The sequence below is a fragment of the Antechinus flavipes genome, chromosome 4, assembly GCF_016432865.1.
Source record: "Antechinus flavipes isolate AdamAnt ecotype Samford, QLD, Australia chromosome 4, AdamAnt_v2, whole genome shotgun sequence".
Taxonomy (NCBI): Eukaryota; Metazoa; Chordata; class Mammalia; order Dasyuromorphia; family Dasyuridae; genus Antechinus; species Antechinus flavipes.
Genome location: NC_067401.1, coordinates 237,033,549 through 237,051,656, shown reverse-complemented (window position 1 = coordinate 237,051,656; position 18,108 = coordinate 237,033,549). Strand labels below are relative to the sequence as shown.

At 32.9% G+C, this 18,108-nt stretch overlaps 1 protein-coding gene across 1 annotated transcript in view; it reads left to right on the top strand.

Annotated features, from left to right (window-relative positions):
* The window catches only part of LMBRD1 (LMBR1 domain containing 1), a 181,967-nt gene that overhangs the window by 68,621 nt on the left and 95,238 nt on the right, over positions 1–18,108 (top strand). The window contains exon 7 of the mRNA XM_051997214.1: positions 3,301–3,374. Within this exon, the coding sequence (XP_051853174.1) occupies positions 3,301–3,374 (74 nt within the window). The remainder of the gene's footprint in view (positions 1–3,300; positions 3,375–18,108) is intronic.

The following is an 18,108-nucleotide window of genomic DNA, read 5'->3' as shown; positions in this document are numbered from 1 at the left end:
CAGATATAAGATAAACCCAAATTTTAGACGACAAACAAGATATGCTTGAAGGATAACTTGGCAGAGATACCAGGCCTGATACCTTTGCTTTCACAGACATCCCCAAAGTTAGCAAAATTCCTTGATTTAAGAATAGATCACTCATTAGCAGAAGTGGATTTAGAACACTTTCCAGGCCAGCCAAATTCTGAACTAAGTTATGAAACAAAGAATCCGTTTTTAAGCCATTATAGGGGGAAAAATCAATTAATTATAAATATTATCAGTAAGAAAATGATACAGAACCAATCTTCATTTTCATCATAATTAAATTCTCATAGTACCCCAGGATCATGTGAATTTACAATTCACTTCTCCAAAACAATAAAAGACATTAATTAGAAGAACAATATGTTTTTGATACTTAGCCTATGGAGAATCAAAACAGAAAGCTACAGAACAGTATTTAGATAATTGATGTTTAATTTTTCAAATGTAGGCTGAGCCAATATAATAAAAATTACATTGCTACAAAATAATTTGCTTGTTCATAATAATGAACCTACCAAAGCATTACTTTACAGAACTAGAAAAAATAATAATTCATCTGGAGGAATTTCAAAAATTATAGTGGAATTAATGAAAAAATATGGGAAAAATACGGAAAGGAAAGTAGCTTGGCAGAACCAAGTCTCAAACTATACTACAAAGTTATAATCATCATAACACTTTGGCATTGGGTAAAAAATAGAAAAGTTTATCAGTGGTAGAGATTAGATAAATTTACAAAAGCAAATAAACATAATAGCATAATGTTTGATAAATTCAAAGATTAGCTATACAAGAACTCTGTATTTGAGAAAACCTGTTTTGAAAACGACTGCATTCTGACAGTGACTAAGTTAGACCAGCATGTCATACTGCAAACTAAGCAAACTCCATATGGGAACATGATTTAGTATGATACCATAAGCAAATAAGAGGAATATGGAACAAACTCCTTGTCAATTCTATGGTTAGGAGAAAAGTTTATGAATTAACAAAAAGTTTCACTGGATAGTGTCACAAATACACAATTTTGATTATATAAAGTAAAAATTTTTGAGCACACAAAACTCGTCTAGTTAAAATTAGAAGAGAACTAGGAAAGTAGAATGAAAATCTTTATATCAAGTGCTGTAATAAAGATCTTAATCTTAATATATACATGGCTAGTTGATTCAAATTTATATCAATAAGAGCCATTCTCCAGCGCTATCTGGTTATAAGGGAATCATTGTTTTATAATATTGCTAATAACTGTACCAGGTCATTAATGTAATAGTTTTCCAGAGAAACTTCAAAGAATCAGAATTTCATAATTGGAAAGAATATCATCAGCTCTCAATTCTTCAAGTCCAATCCATACCTGAGAGCAGAGGTGTCACACAGGTGAACAAAAATAACACTCCTTGGTATGGCTCAAACTAGATTAAAATGTAATATTTAGGGAAATATTTAGCAAAATAAATAAAAATTCAGTAATAAAATTAAGGGTTTTCCTGTTCAATATGTGGTCCCTACAGAAACTCATATTCACTTTTTATTCATTTCAGTTGTGTCTGAATCTTGGTAACCCATTTGGGTTTGTTGTTTGCTCTTTTTTATTTTGGGTAGTGGAATAGTTTGGCCTTTCCTTCTCCAGATTGTTTTGCAGTTGAAGAACTAAGACCATAGGGTTAAATGACTTGCTTAGGGGTCACACAACTAGAAAGTGTTTGAAGCCAGATTTGAATGCAGGAATATTATTCTTCCTGACTCTAGGCCTAATACTTTATCTACTGTCACCTAGCTGTCCCATGTACAGTTTTTAGTTTAGTTTTAGTTTAGTATTTTAATCCTTAGTCTTGCATTAAAATGCACTTCATTAAATTACTAAGTAAGAGAACTGATTGATTTGTTCATCAGGCATTTAAGTGTCTGATGTATGCAGAACTCTATTAAATTCTGGGAGTCATATAATGTTGAAATAAGACAAGTCCCTGCTAAAGTAGAAGTAGTTCTGACAGGGATTGAATCTACCACTCTATAGCATGATCCTCTATAACATTAATCCTTTTACTTAAAATTAATAGCAATTAATAAATGTCTTTTGTGAAATTGCCAGTGGAATCATAAAATTATAGATGGAAATGAAGTCATCAAAAGTAAAGATAAATTTTTTTAACATACCTGAGAAATAATAATGTTGCTTCTCTCTGCACTGTGCCATAATGCCTCTTCTTTAAAACAAAATTCTTAAAATCCTCCAAACTAATTATTTGCAAGCAGTGTAATTTTTTTATCAGTTATATTTGTAAAATTATGCAGGGTTTAAAAAATATATCTGGGTTCTTGGAAAGAATATGTTCTCGATTTTATTTCTGAAATAAAACTATCAGGTAATCTTTCGTTACTGATTATTGTTTTTTTAGTAATAAGCTGTATTTCTCCAAAAACAATTTTGTCCTATTATAATGATAGTACACATAAAACATTTCCAGAAACAGAATGAATCCCCAGCCCTTTCATATTATCATAGTCATAAATTTAGAGCTTGAAAGGGACCTTAGAGGTCATCTAGTCCAACTCCTTCATTTTATAGACGGGAAACTAATTCCCAGGGAATTTAAGTGACTTATCTAAACTGAGGCAGTCAGGATTTTGATTATTACCTTGGACTTTTATCTACTTTGCTTTCCAGAAAATTATATTTTACATTTGATACATGCTTGAAATAATTTCCAAAATAACCGTACTCTTAATTACAGAAATGTTTATGAAGGAAGTGGGATGAATGATACCAAGATTATGTTTTACCTTTTCATTTAGCACCTTTGTTTACAGTTTTATTATTTAAAGGAACTCTGGTATAGGATGTGGAAAGTAGGGGGACACTTTCTTTGAATGTCTTATCTTCTCACCTCCCTTTTCAATTCTATAAACCTCAGGCAAGAAATTCAGTATTTTATTTATCAACAGCCATATGGATGGTATTTTGGAACTAGCTCAAGGTGGTGTTGGGGGAGGTTTGATATAAAGATAAAAACAAATTCCTTTCTGTCAGGAATTTTACAATCTAATGATAGATTAAAAATGATTTTTACAAAAGAATTTGTATGTATAAAGTTTTCTGATCAAATATTTATCTTTGTATCATCTTTGTAAGTTACTAAGAGTGCTAAGCAGATTACATTTATTTGATTCTTTATAAATGATGTAAAAACATTATTGAATAATCATAAATATTTGTACTTTATGTGATTTTTTTCACCAGTATTTTTTTTATTTTTACAATTACAGATGGTTTAGCTGCTTTGTCATTCTCCATCAGTTCTCTGACCCTGATTGGAATGCTGGCAGCTATCACATACACAGTAAGTGCCAATGATTTTTTTTTTTTTTTTTGTATCTCTCCCAAAGCTTATTCTACTATTTTATTAAAATTCACTTCATGAAATTTGTATTTTCATGTCACCCTGAGAATATTAGGCATTGAGGAATACTAAATAATCTTGCTATTAAGGGAAAAAAATTTAAACTACACTTGAGGAATGAGTTTTGATCATTATAATTTTTGCTATTTTTTCATATTTTATGTCTATTATTTTATGAACGATCATGGAATTATAGATTTAGCGCTGGAAGAGATCAGTTAAGTCATCTTAAGGCATTTACAAATAAAAATGGAACTAACTGAAGAAAAATGGAAAACATGAGCAGTGATTTTTTTATAATATTTTTGCTATCCAGGACATTTCCATATATATCCACCATATCACTTTTTGTAAGATTACATAGTTCTGTTTTCCTTCTTTATTCTGTTTCCTATGAGAGGTAGAACTTCTGGGATACAAATTCTTTTTTTATTATAACTTTTTATGTTGGAATCTTTACAAACTGTTAAGTCATTAGAGTTGATAGAGACAATAATTATCTAATTTAGCATGGTTCAGTATGATTGCTCTGATCCTACAAGGAGATGTTATAGGCCAGAAGAAACAAGGTACTAAGTGGAACTGAGAAACAATGCTTGTGTTCACAGCTTTACTCATTGGAGTTCACAAGTTAACTTTGTAACTTTGTGAATTCACACCTTCCTTGAAGCTCTTAGGGCCAGAGATCACTCTGGGAGGAAACCCATAATCCCACTCTTGAAGAAGGAGCATAAATAGAGTTTCAGGGAGCCAGTCAAGTGAGTTACTTCGGAACATTGCCAGGAATTGGAGAGGAGCACTCTGGGAGGAAGCCCACAAGCCCTCTCTCGGAGGCAAGGGAGATTTCATTTCCAATTTTCACCTTGGTGCTGGCTAGAGACTGAAGAAAGCAAAGGCAAAGGACAACTGCAAGAGCTCTTGGAACCAAGCAGAGAGATAGGTCTCCAAGAAAACTAACCGGGCTATTTTGGAGGAAGCAATAAAAGATCTGAAAAAACCCACCTGGCTGCATTTGGGTGATTATTACTTTTAACTGAAACTAAAGCTGCCTCCAGAAAACCTCCCCAAGAAACCTTCTCCCTCAGAGAGAACCATTATATTTTAAAGAAGAAAAACAACACATTTTTATTGACAGTACATATGCATGGATAATTTTTTACAACATTATCCCTTGCACTCACTTCTGTTCTGACTTTTACGTTCCCTCCTTTCACCCCCACCCCTAGATGGCAGGCTGTCTTATATATGTTAAATATATTATAGTATATCCTAGATACAATATATGTGTGCAGAACCAAACAATTCTCTTGTTGCACAGGAAGAATTGGATTCAAAAGGTAAAAATAAGCCGGGAAGAAAAACAAAAATGCAAATAGTTTACACTCATGTTCTAGTGTTGGGATACAAAATTTGAGATCTTTTCCAGCCCATTTATGATTATGCATTTGTTGCTGTCAACCTGTGTTCTTTTACTCTTTGTGTAATTGTTTTATTTTGGTCTAGTTTTGTTACTGCCTTCTGTTGTGCCTAATTTCTAGAAATATCAATTCATAAAGGAAGCAACAACCTAAAGTAAAAATCATCCTTTTTATCTTGACACATGAGGATCATTTCACTTGGCACAATCACTTATCACACTTAGTCTTATATCCTGTAATATCATCTTTGTTTCTAACCTCTTGAATATCTTTTGCCAATATAACTCTTGTATGTTCATATCCTTTGTTTCTCGAGGCTTTTTCTAATAAGTGAATTTGAATTCAGATAGTTTATATATAGACTGTGTTACAGGAGAAAATTTCAAGATTAGATTTTTCTCTATTTTATAAGCGAGAGCTCATTGTGTTAAAAAAAAACAAACAAACTTTTTTTCCCCCTGGAACTTAAAAAAAATTATAGCATTTACCTTTTATCCTTGACTGGTTTAAAAAGGAGACTACTACTTAAAAAAGAAAATATAGATTATTCTTCCAATATTGCTTTCAGTGGAAATTTTTTTTTTTTGTAAAATAGCTAAAAAGTTGTTCTACTTTTAATCATTCAGATATCCTGATATGTTATTAAAGACTTTAAATAAAACTATCTTTCTTTCTCTTGTTTTTTCAGGTGAATAGTTATGTCAGTTTTATTAAGAACTGTAGAATTTGCCATTTGAGTTATATCTATAGCTATATTATATTATTATTATATAAAATTATTGTGTTATATATCATATAATATATAATATACAATAATATGTGTGATATATTATTGTATGTTATATATGTATACACACACACACACACACACACATATATATATATATACACATATATAAATTTTTTTTTCACAGAATAATTTGATTTATAGATGGGAAGCAGCAAATCAGATTAAAAACATGGTAATGAAAGTCAGAAGTCCTGGGTTTTCAATTTGACACTATAACTTTTGGGTGGGTATGTTGCAACTTTGTGATTCAATTTCTAATTCTCAATAATGTCCTTCCTTACTTTGTGTTCCTCTCACATGATTTCCCATCTCCTAGCTTCATTTTCACTGGCTGTGCCCCATACTTGAAATTCTCTTCCTCTTTCTGCTTTCCAGTTTCCATTTCATACTTTAAGGATCAGTTAAAATCCTTTACAAGAAGCCTTTCCCCAGTCTCTCTTAATCCTAGTATTTACCTCTATTGTTATCTTCATTTAACCTGTGTGTATCTTATTTGTTTTTGTTGTTAGGTGCTTAATAAATATTTGTTGACTTTGTTATTTGATTTTTTTGTGAAAGTAAAAATTACATATGTATATGGAAAACTCCAGATTGCCCTCAGATTTATCAGATCATGTTCTTAAAAAAGGCATGTTAAGTCAAAGATAGTTTAAATTAAATCTGATTTGCCACTCCCAAAATATTCTTAACTCAACCCTCTTATTCAGTTGGCTGTTGTTCTGTTTTGAGACTGTTTCCTTGAAAGTTAAGACATGGACAACTGAAAGATAATAATCATCATATGTTTTTATATTCCTGTATGATTTCAAGAATGTAATATATTTAAATCAATAATCATTTATTTGACACTTGTTAATAATCTGGAGGGATATGTTTTGTATGATTTAATAACAAGGTTAAAAAAATCTGGTATTTTAGGATCTTCATAGTTATTCAGAAATATATAATTTAAATTTTAGTTTGTGCCCATGTGACTAATTCCTTTAGCACTTAGTCTATAACCCTCATTTTAGCCTTTATATAGTAAAACTAGAACACTTATCCAGAGAACCAGATTACATATCGTCAATAGTCATATTAATTGTGTACATAACTGCAATTCAGAAGCAAATATGGAAGCACATTAAATAGTGAGCAAGATAGCCACCATTAATCATTGCATTCTATTTCAGTGAAGTGGTATAGATCTATTCTCAAGTTCTTTGTTTTACTGCATAAAATAAGGTAACAGTTTAGAAATAAGTGTGACAGCAGAGAAGACAAATTATAAGAACATAGTAATTTGGGAATGTTAATTTAATGGTGAAAAAATTAGCTTTATGTGTTGTAGTTGTCCTTGAAATTAAAGAACAATTCAACAATTAATGTTTTCAATGGTGTCCTTAATTCATCAAAAGATTAAATTATACTCAGTATAACTTATTTGAGAATAGAGCAATATAAAAAGATTTAGCCTTGGAGTAAGGAAGACCTTATTGACAGTATAACCTGGGCAAGTAACCTAATCTCTTTGAAACCCCAGTTAATTTCTTAAGATTCTAAATTGCACAGCATTTGCTGATCTGCATTTGTTCACCTAGAGTTCACCCCACAATTAGTGTGTTTGGATCACAAGGGAAAAAAAATAACTTTTTGATCAAGGTAAAGGAAGTATGTAGTTTGTAAAATGCTGATATATATATTATCTGATTTCATTGTCTTGAATGGAAGCACAACTATTTTCATTTTAAAGATTAGAAATTAAGTCAGTAAGTAGTTAAAAGATATAGTTACAGAACTTTAATTGGAATCTGGACTTTTTCACTAAACTCTATAGTGTTCTTATATCACATTAGCTGTCTCAGATTTACATTTTAGGTGTTAGAAGCACACAGGCCAGTTTGGTTTCTATATAGACTTAAAAGTATAATCTATTTTCTTCTTTCTGTCTTTAGCTTAACAGAAGATTTTAAAAGATTTCATAGTTCATCTTTCTTTCTCTATCAGACAGTTTTTCTTAGAAAAGTTTGCATTATCATATATAAAATGATTGATGTCTCAAATCTTACCTCATTCCAATCCATTTTCCAAACATCTTGTCAGTGACTCTCCTAAATTATGTCTGTCATTTCTCTGAGATAAAATACAAACTTCTTCTCCTCCTTCTCCTCCTTCCTTCATTTAAAGTCTTTTTAGTCTTTTTAACTTTGTGTCAACCTACTTCTCTAGTTTTACTAAATATTACTTTCCTTTTTGTACTTTACAGTTCAGGCACATTGGCCTACTTATAATATATTGGTGCTTTTGCATAGGCTGCCCTTATAACTGGGTTACATTCCTTCCTCTTTTCAACTTCTTAGAATTTATTAAGCCTTTCTTGATACCACCCTATTAACTTTAATTGTATAATTGTTGTTCATGATGTTTTTGATGTATGCAAAAAAAAAAAAAATAAGTTCTGTGTACTCTTAGTGAAGGTGAGATATAATAAATTTACATACTTCCAGGGAGTGCCATCGAGGGTAGGGGAATTCAGTTATCTAGAAAGTTCTCTTTGCAAGTTTGTTAAAATAGTAAAGTAGTAGATGTGACAGAGCCAAGATGGCAGAGAATAGACAAGACATTGCCTGAGCTCTCCATAGCTTGCTTCCCTCAGAATCAACATTAAATTAAGCTTCTGAATGGATTTTGAAGTGACAGATTCCAGAAATACTGAGATTGTAATAATTTCACAACTTAAAATATCTTGGAAGGACTTTGGAAAAAGTCTTGAGCAGGGGAAACAGGGCCCACCACAGGCATGACAGGAAAGCTCCAGCAGGGCTAGAGGCCCAATGGAGAGAATCTAGCAGGAGGCTCTTAGACAAAATACAGCAGTGTTGGCTACCCTGTCATGGTTTGGAAGACCAGATCAACAGACCAGCTGTGAGACTGCTAGTGCAACCACAGAAGATAAAATGTGAGTCCCTGAACCCCAGAACCAGGTGGGATTTGATCAGGCTACACAGTGTAGTGGGGAAGCCTGCAGCACTGGCCTCAGCACAGTTAGTGAGAAGCCCTTGTTATCCTGCAGAGGAAGCTTGGGACAATCTCCTCTGTACCCTAAGAGCAGATTTCAACCTTTAAAAATGAACAAAAAAGCAAAAAAAAGAGCTCTCACTAGAAAACTTTCCCTGTAAAGATAGGGAAAAACCAGAATACAAAGGCAAAATACTGCAGATGAAGCTCAAAGGAGTATATGAACTGGTCTCCAATTCAAAAGGCTTTCTTAGAAAAGTTCAGAAAGGATTTAAAAGAAAGATAGAAGAAAAATGAGAAACCAAATGAAAGCATTGTAGAAGAATTATTTAAGTTTGGGGGAGAACACCAATATTTTGGAAAAGGGGGCACAGAAATTTACTGAAGAAAACAACTCCTTAAAAAATAAATTTGATGAAATGGAAATATATTTATTGAAAAACAAACAAACAAACAACGCCTTCAAAAATAGAATTGGTGAAATGGGTGGGGGGGAACCAAAACTGAACAACATAATTCCTTTCAAAGTACAATTCGCCAAATGCAAAAGGGGGTAAAAAATTAACTGGAGAAAATAATTCAGTAAAAATTAGACAAATGAAAGTGAATAGTTCAATGAGATATCAAAAATCATTCAATCAAAATGAAGAAATGAAAAAATAAAAGTAAAATAATAAAAATGTAAAATACCTCCAATAAATCTGAGAGAATCTAAGAACTGAAAGCCATGATGAAAAAAAAGAGTTGGACAGCGTCTTTCAAGAAATCATCAAGGAAAAATTCTTTGATGTTCCTAGAACCAGAGGATTAAATAATCATTGAAAGAATCTACCAACCACCCCCTGAAGAGACTCCAAAATGAAAATTCCAAGGAATATTGTAGCTATATTCCAGAATTATCACATTAAGGAGAAAATACTGCAAGTAGCCAGAAAGAAACAATTCAAATATCAAGGACCCACAATCAGGATTACCCAAGACTTAAAAGCTCCCACACTGAAGGATCAGAAGACCTAGAATATGGTATCTGAAAGGCAAAGAAGCTTGGACTAAAATCAAGAATCAACCACCTAGCAAAGTTAAGCATTATCTTTCAGGGGAAAAGATGGACATTAAATAAAATAAGGGATTTTCAGTCATTTTTGATGAAAAGACCATAGCTGAACAGAAAATTTGATCTTCAAATACAAGACTGAAGAGAAGCATAAAATGGAAAATGAAAGGGAAAAAATGTTTTTTTAAGGTTAAAATGTTTATATCTCTATATAGGAAGATGAAAAATTTAACTTGAGAGAACTGTATCTTTATTAGGGCAGTACTTAAAAGAGTATAGTTATAAGTTGACTTTAATGTGATATAAAACAAATTAGGGATGGAAAAGGGAATGCACTGGGAGAAGAGGAAAGGGGAGATCTCTTATAGTTTAGAGAAAAAGGGGAAGGGGGGGTGAGTTTTGTTTTAACCTTAATCTCATCATCAGATTTGGTTCAGGTAGAAATAACTTACATACTTAGTTCGGTATAAAAATTTGTTTCACCTCTTAGAAGGTAGTAGGAGGGGAAAGGAGAAAAGAAAGGGAGAGATTAATAGAAGGGAGGGCAGAAGTAAAAAGGGAAAGGGATAAGAAATGAGGGAATTGAAAAAAGGGAGGGAAAATTGAGGGAAATGAGTCATAAGCAATACAGTAGTGAGAAGGGAAAGGGGGAAAGGAAAGAGAAAAGTTTAACTTGAGAAAAATAGGATGTCAGGAAGTACAGAATTAGTAATCTTAACTCTGAATGTGAAAGGAATGAACTTTCCCATATATTGGAAGTGGATAGCAGACTGGATGAAAAGCCAGAATCCTACAATATGCTGTTTACGAGAAACACATCTGAAACAAAGATATATACACAGAGTAAAACTAAAAGGCTGGAGCAGAATCCATTATGCTTCAGCTGAAGTTTAAAAAAAAAAAAAAAAAGCAGGATAGCCATTCTGATCTTAAATCAAGCAAAAGCAAAAATAGATGTAATTAAAAGAGGTAAGGAAGGAAACTACATCTTGCTAAATGATACCGTAGATAATGAAGACGTATTAACATTAAAACATGTATACACCAAGTATTAGTCAAAATTCAGATTTTTAGAGAAGTTAAAATGAGTTGCAGGAAGAAATAGAAAACTATATTAATGGGAGATTTCAACTTTCCTATATCAAAATTAACTATATCAAAACCATAAAATAAAACAAGAAGGAAGTTAAGGAAGTGAATAGAATTTTAGAAAAGTTAAATGTGATAGACCTTTGGAGAAAATTGAATGAGAATAGAAAAGAATATACCTTTTTCTCAGAATACATGACACCTACATAAAAATAGACCATGGAGCATAAAAATCTCATAGTCAAATGCAGAAGGCAGACATAGCAAATGCATTCTTTTGAGATCATGATGCAATAAAAATTGCATGTAATAAAGAGTCATGAAAATAGACAAAAAATTAATTGGAAACTAAATCATCTAATCCTAAAGAACGAATGAGTCATTTTCTTGTTTCTTGCAAAATTTTCTCTCTGGGGGTTTCAGAATTACTGTATATTTTCTACACAGGATCTCTTTGAAGTGGTCATTGGTGGATTTTTTCTATTTGTACTTTCCTCTAGGACAATTTGTTTGGATTATTTCTTGCATTATCATGTCAAGGTTTTCCTTTTGGTCACAACTTTCTGGCAGTCCAATTATTCTCAAATTTTCTTGATCTCTTCTTCAAATCTATCATTTTTCTTATAAATGTTTCACATTCTGTTCTATTATTTATATATACATATATACACACATATATATATATATATATACATACACATACACATAAATATATCTTTTCTTAAATGTAGCTTGCTTGGGAGTGGGGGGTGGGGAAATTAAAGGAAGGAAAAAATAAAGTAAATAAACAGCAGAGAACCAAAGAATACTTTACAAGGAAGTAAAGAAAAAATTGCCATTCATGAATATAATTTCTTCTTTATATATACTTTCTTGATCTGAAAATTTGTTGTTAAATATTTTGAATCCTCCCTGATATTCTGCTAGGCACATTACAGTGTTCTCTTTTGTTTTGCTATATTTTGCTTTGTGTTTCTTTTCTTTTTGTTTTTTTTTAATCTCATTCTTTTTTAAAAAATAAAAAGGCAAAAAAAAAAAAAAGAATAAGTGAGTCAAACAACAAATTATAGAAGCAATTGATAATTTCATCCAAGAGAGAGACAATAATGAGAAAATATGCCAATACTTATGGGAAACAACCAAAGTAGTAGGTGCTTACATGAATAAAATAGAGAAGATCAATAAATTGGGCATGTAATAAAAAAGCTAGAAAAAGAACAAATGAAAAAACCCCAATTAAATACCAAAATAGAAATTCTAAAAATCAAAGGAGAAATTAATAAAACTGAAAGAAAAACAACCGAGTAGATAAATCTTTGGTTGATTTGATTAGAAGAAAGGAAAAAAAAAATACCAGTGTCAAAAATGAAAAGGGTGAAGAGGAAATTAAAGCAATAATTATGAGATATTTTTCTCACTTTTATGCCAATAAATCTGATAATCTAAATGAAATGGAATAATATTTATAAAAATATAAGTTGCCCAAATTAACAGATGAGGAAATAGATTACTTAAATAGTCCCACTTTAGAAAAATAAATTAAATAAGCCATAAATGAATTCCCCCCCAAAAAAATCTCCAGGCTACATGCATTTACAAGTGAATTCTACCAAACATTTAAAGAATAATTAATTCCAATACTATATAAACTATGTAGAAAAATAAGGGAAAAAGGAGTTGTACCAAATTCCTTTTATGACATAGATATGGTGCTGATACCTAAACCAGAAAGGGCTAAAACAGAAAGAAAATTACAGACTAATTTTCCTAATGAATATTGATGGAAAAATCCTAAATAAAATATTAGCAAAGAGCTTGCAGCAATTTATTTTCAGGATAATATGCTAACCAAAGAGGATTTATACCAGGAATGCAGGACTGGTTCAGTATCAGGAAAACTATTAAGATAATTGACCATAACAATAAACAAAGTAATAGAAAATATATGATTATTTTAATTGGTGAAGAAAAGGCATTTGACAAAATAGAACACTCATTCCTATTAAAAATACTAGGAAGTATAGTAATAAATAGAGTTTCTCTTAAAATGATAAGTAACATCTATTTAAAACCATCTGCAAACATTATGTGTGGTGAGTTTTTTCTTCTCAAAACTCAGCCAGGTGATAAAAGTTCAGATCTTTTATTGTCCCAATATAGCCCGGTTAGCTTAGAGGCCTATCTCTCTGCTTGGTTCCAAGAGCTCTCTCCGAATGTCACCAAATCCAAAGGTCTGGTCCTTCAGCCTCTGCCTCAGTTTTCTTCAGCCTCCAGCCAGCTCCAACTCTTCATGTCATTCCGCTGAAATCTCGACTTGTAGCATCTTCACTCTCCGAAGAACACTTCTGCCACCAGCCAGCCAAGTGGAAAATATTCTGCCTTGCCTCGGAGAGAGGGCTTCTGGCGTAACTCTACTGAAATCTGACCGAGAGCTTCTGTCTGTTTCTTTTATCCAAGAGGGAGGAATTGTGGGATACGAGAGAGAGGGATTATGGGTTTTCTCCCATAGTGCTCTCTGGCCCAACGAGCTTCAAGGGAGGTGTGAACTCATTGAACTTAGTTCTACTTAGTACCTTGTTTCAGGTTCTGCCCAAAACATCTTCTTGTAAGATTAGATCAACTCTAATTAGTTAGCAGTTAGTAAGGGATTCCAACATCTCCCCCTTTCTTTTGTTTTAAAACATAGGGGGTTTCTGAGGGGGTACACATAAATCCATCAATATGGGCCAGAACTTTGTAACAGATATACATGGTATACATAAATCCATCAATATGGGAGGCATTATACATAATTTACAAAAGCACACAGCAATATAACACAGGCTAGTGGTAATGTAACAAATAACATGAATCAACATGAAAATTTAACTACTGCAAAAGTCTCATCAACAATCTTTCATCTCAAGGAATCCAGTGATTCTTGCTGGTTTTTCAGGAACTGAAAGCTGAAGATTTTAAAGTTCTTTTGACAGTCTCATTGTTAGCCTTTTCCACCTGTGGAAATATAAGCAGATCCTCTTCCCCAAGCAGTTAACCTATCTAATTCTCTTCTATTTACCACTTTTGGGATTTCTCCTCATCATCTGGTAATTACATTGGAGCTTTTTGCATTGGATATTGTCTTGTTGTCTTAAAAGGCCTGTATTCTTCCCAACTGTAATCCTGATTGCTTTTCTGTTGGTTGATGACATCAGAGTTCTGAATTTCTAAAGTCTCTCTGGGTGTAACCTCAGCTGCTATCATGCCCCACCTGTCCTTTGATTGATACTTTAGAGCTGGGCCCTGCCTCTCATTCCTCTGGGTCAATATACATTTAGAGGCCCAATGAAAGCCTCGGTTACATTTTGGACATGGGGTTTTGGGTTTTCTCTCACCCTGTCTTCTCACTCTATCTCCATATCTACAATGAGCTCTCAAATGTCCAATTTTTCCGCAATGAAAACATCGATGAGTTTCTCTAGAATTCCTCTGCCAAGAAGGACCTTGTCTTTCCATGTTCATCATAGTCTGGGCATAATAAGCATTTGTGCCCACTGTGGCACAGCGTCTAATGATTTCTTCTAAAGGAGCATTTTTGTCTAGCCCCCATATAATTCTCTTGCAAATATCATTGGCATTTTCCTTAGCCAAATGTCTAGTCATTATTTCTGTTGCTGCATTGTCTCCAATGGTTCTTATTACAGCTGTTTGTAAATGTCCCACAAAATCTGCAAAAGGTTCATTGGGACCTTGCTCTATTTTTGTGAAAACATTATTTCCATCTTTCTGTCCAGGGAGAGAATTCCAAGCTTTTATTGCAGCCTTAGAAATTTGCTCATACACTGTTATGGGATAATAAATCTGTTCTGAACTCTCTGCATACTGACCTTCTCCAGTTAGTTGGTCAAAAGCAACTTGTACAATAGCTCCTGTTTGCCTATTGCGTTGGGCTTGAATCCTACATAATTCATGAAACTCTGAAAGCCACAATAAATTTTGTCCCGGTTCTAGACAAGTTTTTGTTATGGATTTCCAGTCATTCGGGGTTAGGATTTCATAAGACAAATTATCTAGTAACATCTTCACATAAGATGATGTAGCCCCATAAAGAGTGCAACCCTTTTTCAAATCTTTAATTTTTTCCAAATTAAAAGGAGTGTATCTTCTCTCTTTTTGACCTGAGGAGTTGAGCTCTTCAATCACAGGATATGCATTTATAAAATCAGATATATCTTCTCCTTCATTTTTTGCTTTAATCAAATTCTGCTTTACAGGAGAAGCTGACTGTGTTTCTGTCTCTCTCCCTCCCCCTTGTTCCACCCATGAAGGGTTAATTGCAGGGGGAGGGTCATGAGATGTGGAATCACCTAATTCCTCCTGCTGTGAAGTATCATACTCAGAATTGTAATTAACTCCATTCTCATCTGATTTGTCCTCCTTTTCACCTAGTAAAGTTGGCATTTCTTCCTCCTGTACTTTCCTTTTCATCATTCTATCACTTAAATAACTTCTTATAGCCAATTGTATTACATTATATGTATTAATTATTGAGTTAGGCCCATTTTTATCATAGAATTGACAAAGATCCTCTCCAACCAATTTCCATTCATTTAGATCTAATTCCTTATCAAGAGAGAAACAAGGACATATGTCCTTTATAGTTTGTAAAAATTCAGTGATTTGCTGTAAACTTATAATTAAACCTTGGCTTTTCATAATTTTGACAATGCTCTCTAAACATTTTCCTTGAACAGAAACAGGCTGTTTTCTAAATATCTGTCCCATCTTAGCTGAAATTCTACTTTAACTCTTTTAACAAAATTTCTTTGTTGTACTCACTCTAATTTCTGGGTTGAAGAGTCTTTTCCACTGGATCAGGATCAGAGGCTTTTCCACTTGAATCAGGATCGTAGCTTTTCCACTGAAATCCACTGAGGGGTCTGTTTGTCCCACGTTCAGGGCGCCAAAATGTTGTGATCTAGTTCAGATGGATCTGAATCGGTCCCTGTTCGGGCGCCAAAATGTGGTGAGTTTTTTCTTCTCAAAACTCAGCCAGGTGATAAAAGTTCAGATCTTTTATTGTCCCAATATAGCCCGGTTAGCTTAGAGGCCTATCTCTCTGCTTGGTTCCAAGAGCTCTCTCCGAATGTCACCAAATCCAAAGGTCTGGTCCTTCAGCCTCTGCCTCAGTTTTCTTCAGCCTCCAGCCAGCTCCAACTCTTCATGTCATTCCGCTGAAATCTCGACTTGTAGCATCTTCACTCTCCGAAGAACACTTCTGCCACCAGCCAGCCAAGTGGAAAATATTCTGCCTTGCCTCGGAGAGAGGGCTTCTGGCGTAACTCTACTGAAATCTGACCGAGAGCTTCTGTCTGTTTCTTTTATCCAAGAGGGAGGAATTGTGGGATACGAGAGAGAGGGATTATGGGTTTTCTCCCATAGTGCTCTCTGGCCCAACGAGCTTCAAGGGAGGTGTGAACTCATTGAACTTAGTTCTACTTAGTACCTTGTTTCAGGTTCTGCCCAAAACATCTTCTTGTAAGATTAGATCAACTCTAATTAGTTAGCAGTTAGTAAGGGATTCCAACAATTATGTATAATGGAGTAGACTAGAAGCATTTCCAGTAAGATCTGGGATGAAACAAGGTTGCCTATTATCACAACTGCTATTCAGTATTGTATTAGAAGTGTTAGTTTTAGCAATGAGAAGAAAGAAAAATTGAAGGAATTAGAGTAGGTAATGAGGAAAGAAATTATCACTCTTGTAGATGATATGGTATATTTAGAGAATTCTCGATAATCAACTAAAAAACTATTAGAAACAATTAACAACATTAGTGAAGTTGCAGGATATAAAATAAACCCACACAAATTATAGGCATTTCCATATGGTACCAATAAAGTTCTTCAGAAGAGGTAGAAAAAATCTCATTTAAAATAACTAGAATACTAAAATAACTAGAAACTAAAATAATTCATTTAAAATAAAATATTTGAGAATATACTTGCTAAGGCAAAGCCAGGAACTATGTGAACATGATTACAAAACACTTTTCACTCAAATAAAATTAGATCTAAACAATTGGAAGAATATCAAGAGCTCATGGATTGGCAGAGATAATATAACATATAACATAATATAATAAAAATGACAATTCTACCTAAATTAATGTAGTTATTCAGTGCCCTACCAGTAAAACTGTCAAGAAATTATAGAACTGGAAAAATAATAAAATTCATCTGGAATATAAATATGTAAAGGTCAAGAATTTCAAGGAAATTAATGAAAAAATGCAAATGAAGGTGGATGGCCTAGCTGTACCATACCCAAAACTATATCATAAAGTGGCAGTCATTAAAATCATTTGTTACTAGCTAAGAATCAGAATAGTGGCTCAGTGGACTAGATTAGGTTCACAAGACACAGTAATCAGTGACTGGAATGATTTAGTGTTTGGTAAATCCAAAGACTCCACCTTCTGGGATAAGAACTCACTATTTGATAAAATTTGCTCAAAAACTAGAAAAATAATGTGCCATAAACTGGGCATTGATAGGAAAACAAGGGATCTGACTTTCAGATGTATGGAGAAGGAAGGAATTTGTGGCCAAAGAAGAAATAGAGAATGTTATAAAATCCAAAATGGATAATTTTCATTATATTAAATTTAAAAGCTTTTGTACAAATAAAACCAATGTCCAAGATATTAGAAGGAAAATAGAAACCTGGAAGAAAATTTTTACATCAGTATTTCTAAAATATTTAGAGAATGGAGTGAAATGTATAAGAATAAATGTATAGACTTATGATGGAGCCATCCTCATCCAGAAAGAGAACTATGTGGACTGAATGTTGATCAAAGCATAGTATTTGCATCTTTTTAATGTTCTTGTTGTTTGCCTGTTGTTTTTTTTTTCTTTCAGCTTTTGAGCTGATTTCTCTTGGATAGCATGATACATATGGAATTATGTTTAGAAGAATTGCACATGTTTAACTTATGTTGGATTACTTGCTGTCTATGGGAGGGGATGGGAGGAGAGAGAAAACAAACAAAAAAAAAACTAATTCACTTTCTATGTAGGAAATTAGACTTACCTGGGAAAGCAATTACTTTTATCTCTATATTATCATAATTAAATTAAGCAACTTAAAAAGTTTTGTCTTTAAAAGACTCCATATTAAAAAAAAAATTGATGGCATATATTCTTTTGACAGTGTATACAACTAGATTTTGATATATCATGATCAGATATACTTTGGACTAGTTTTTGTAAGTTTATGGTATTCTATGATTAGCTATATAACAACATAAGTAGCATATTGGTATAAAATATATTGCTCAGCCA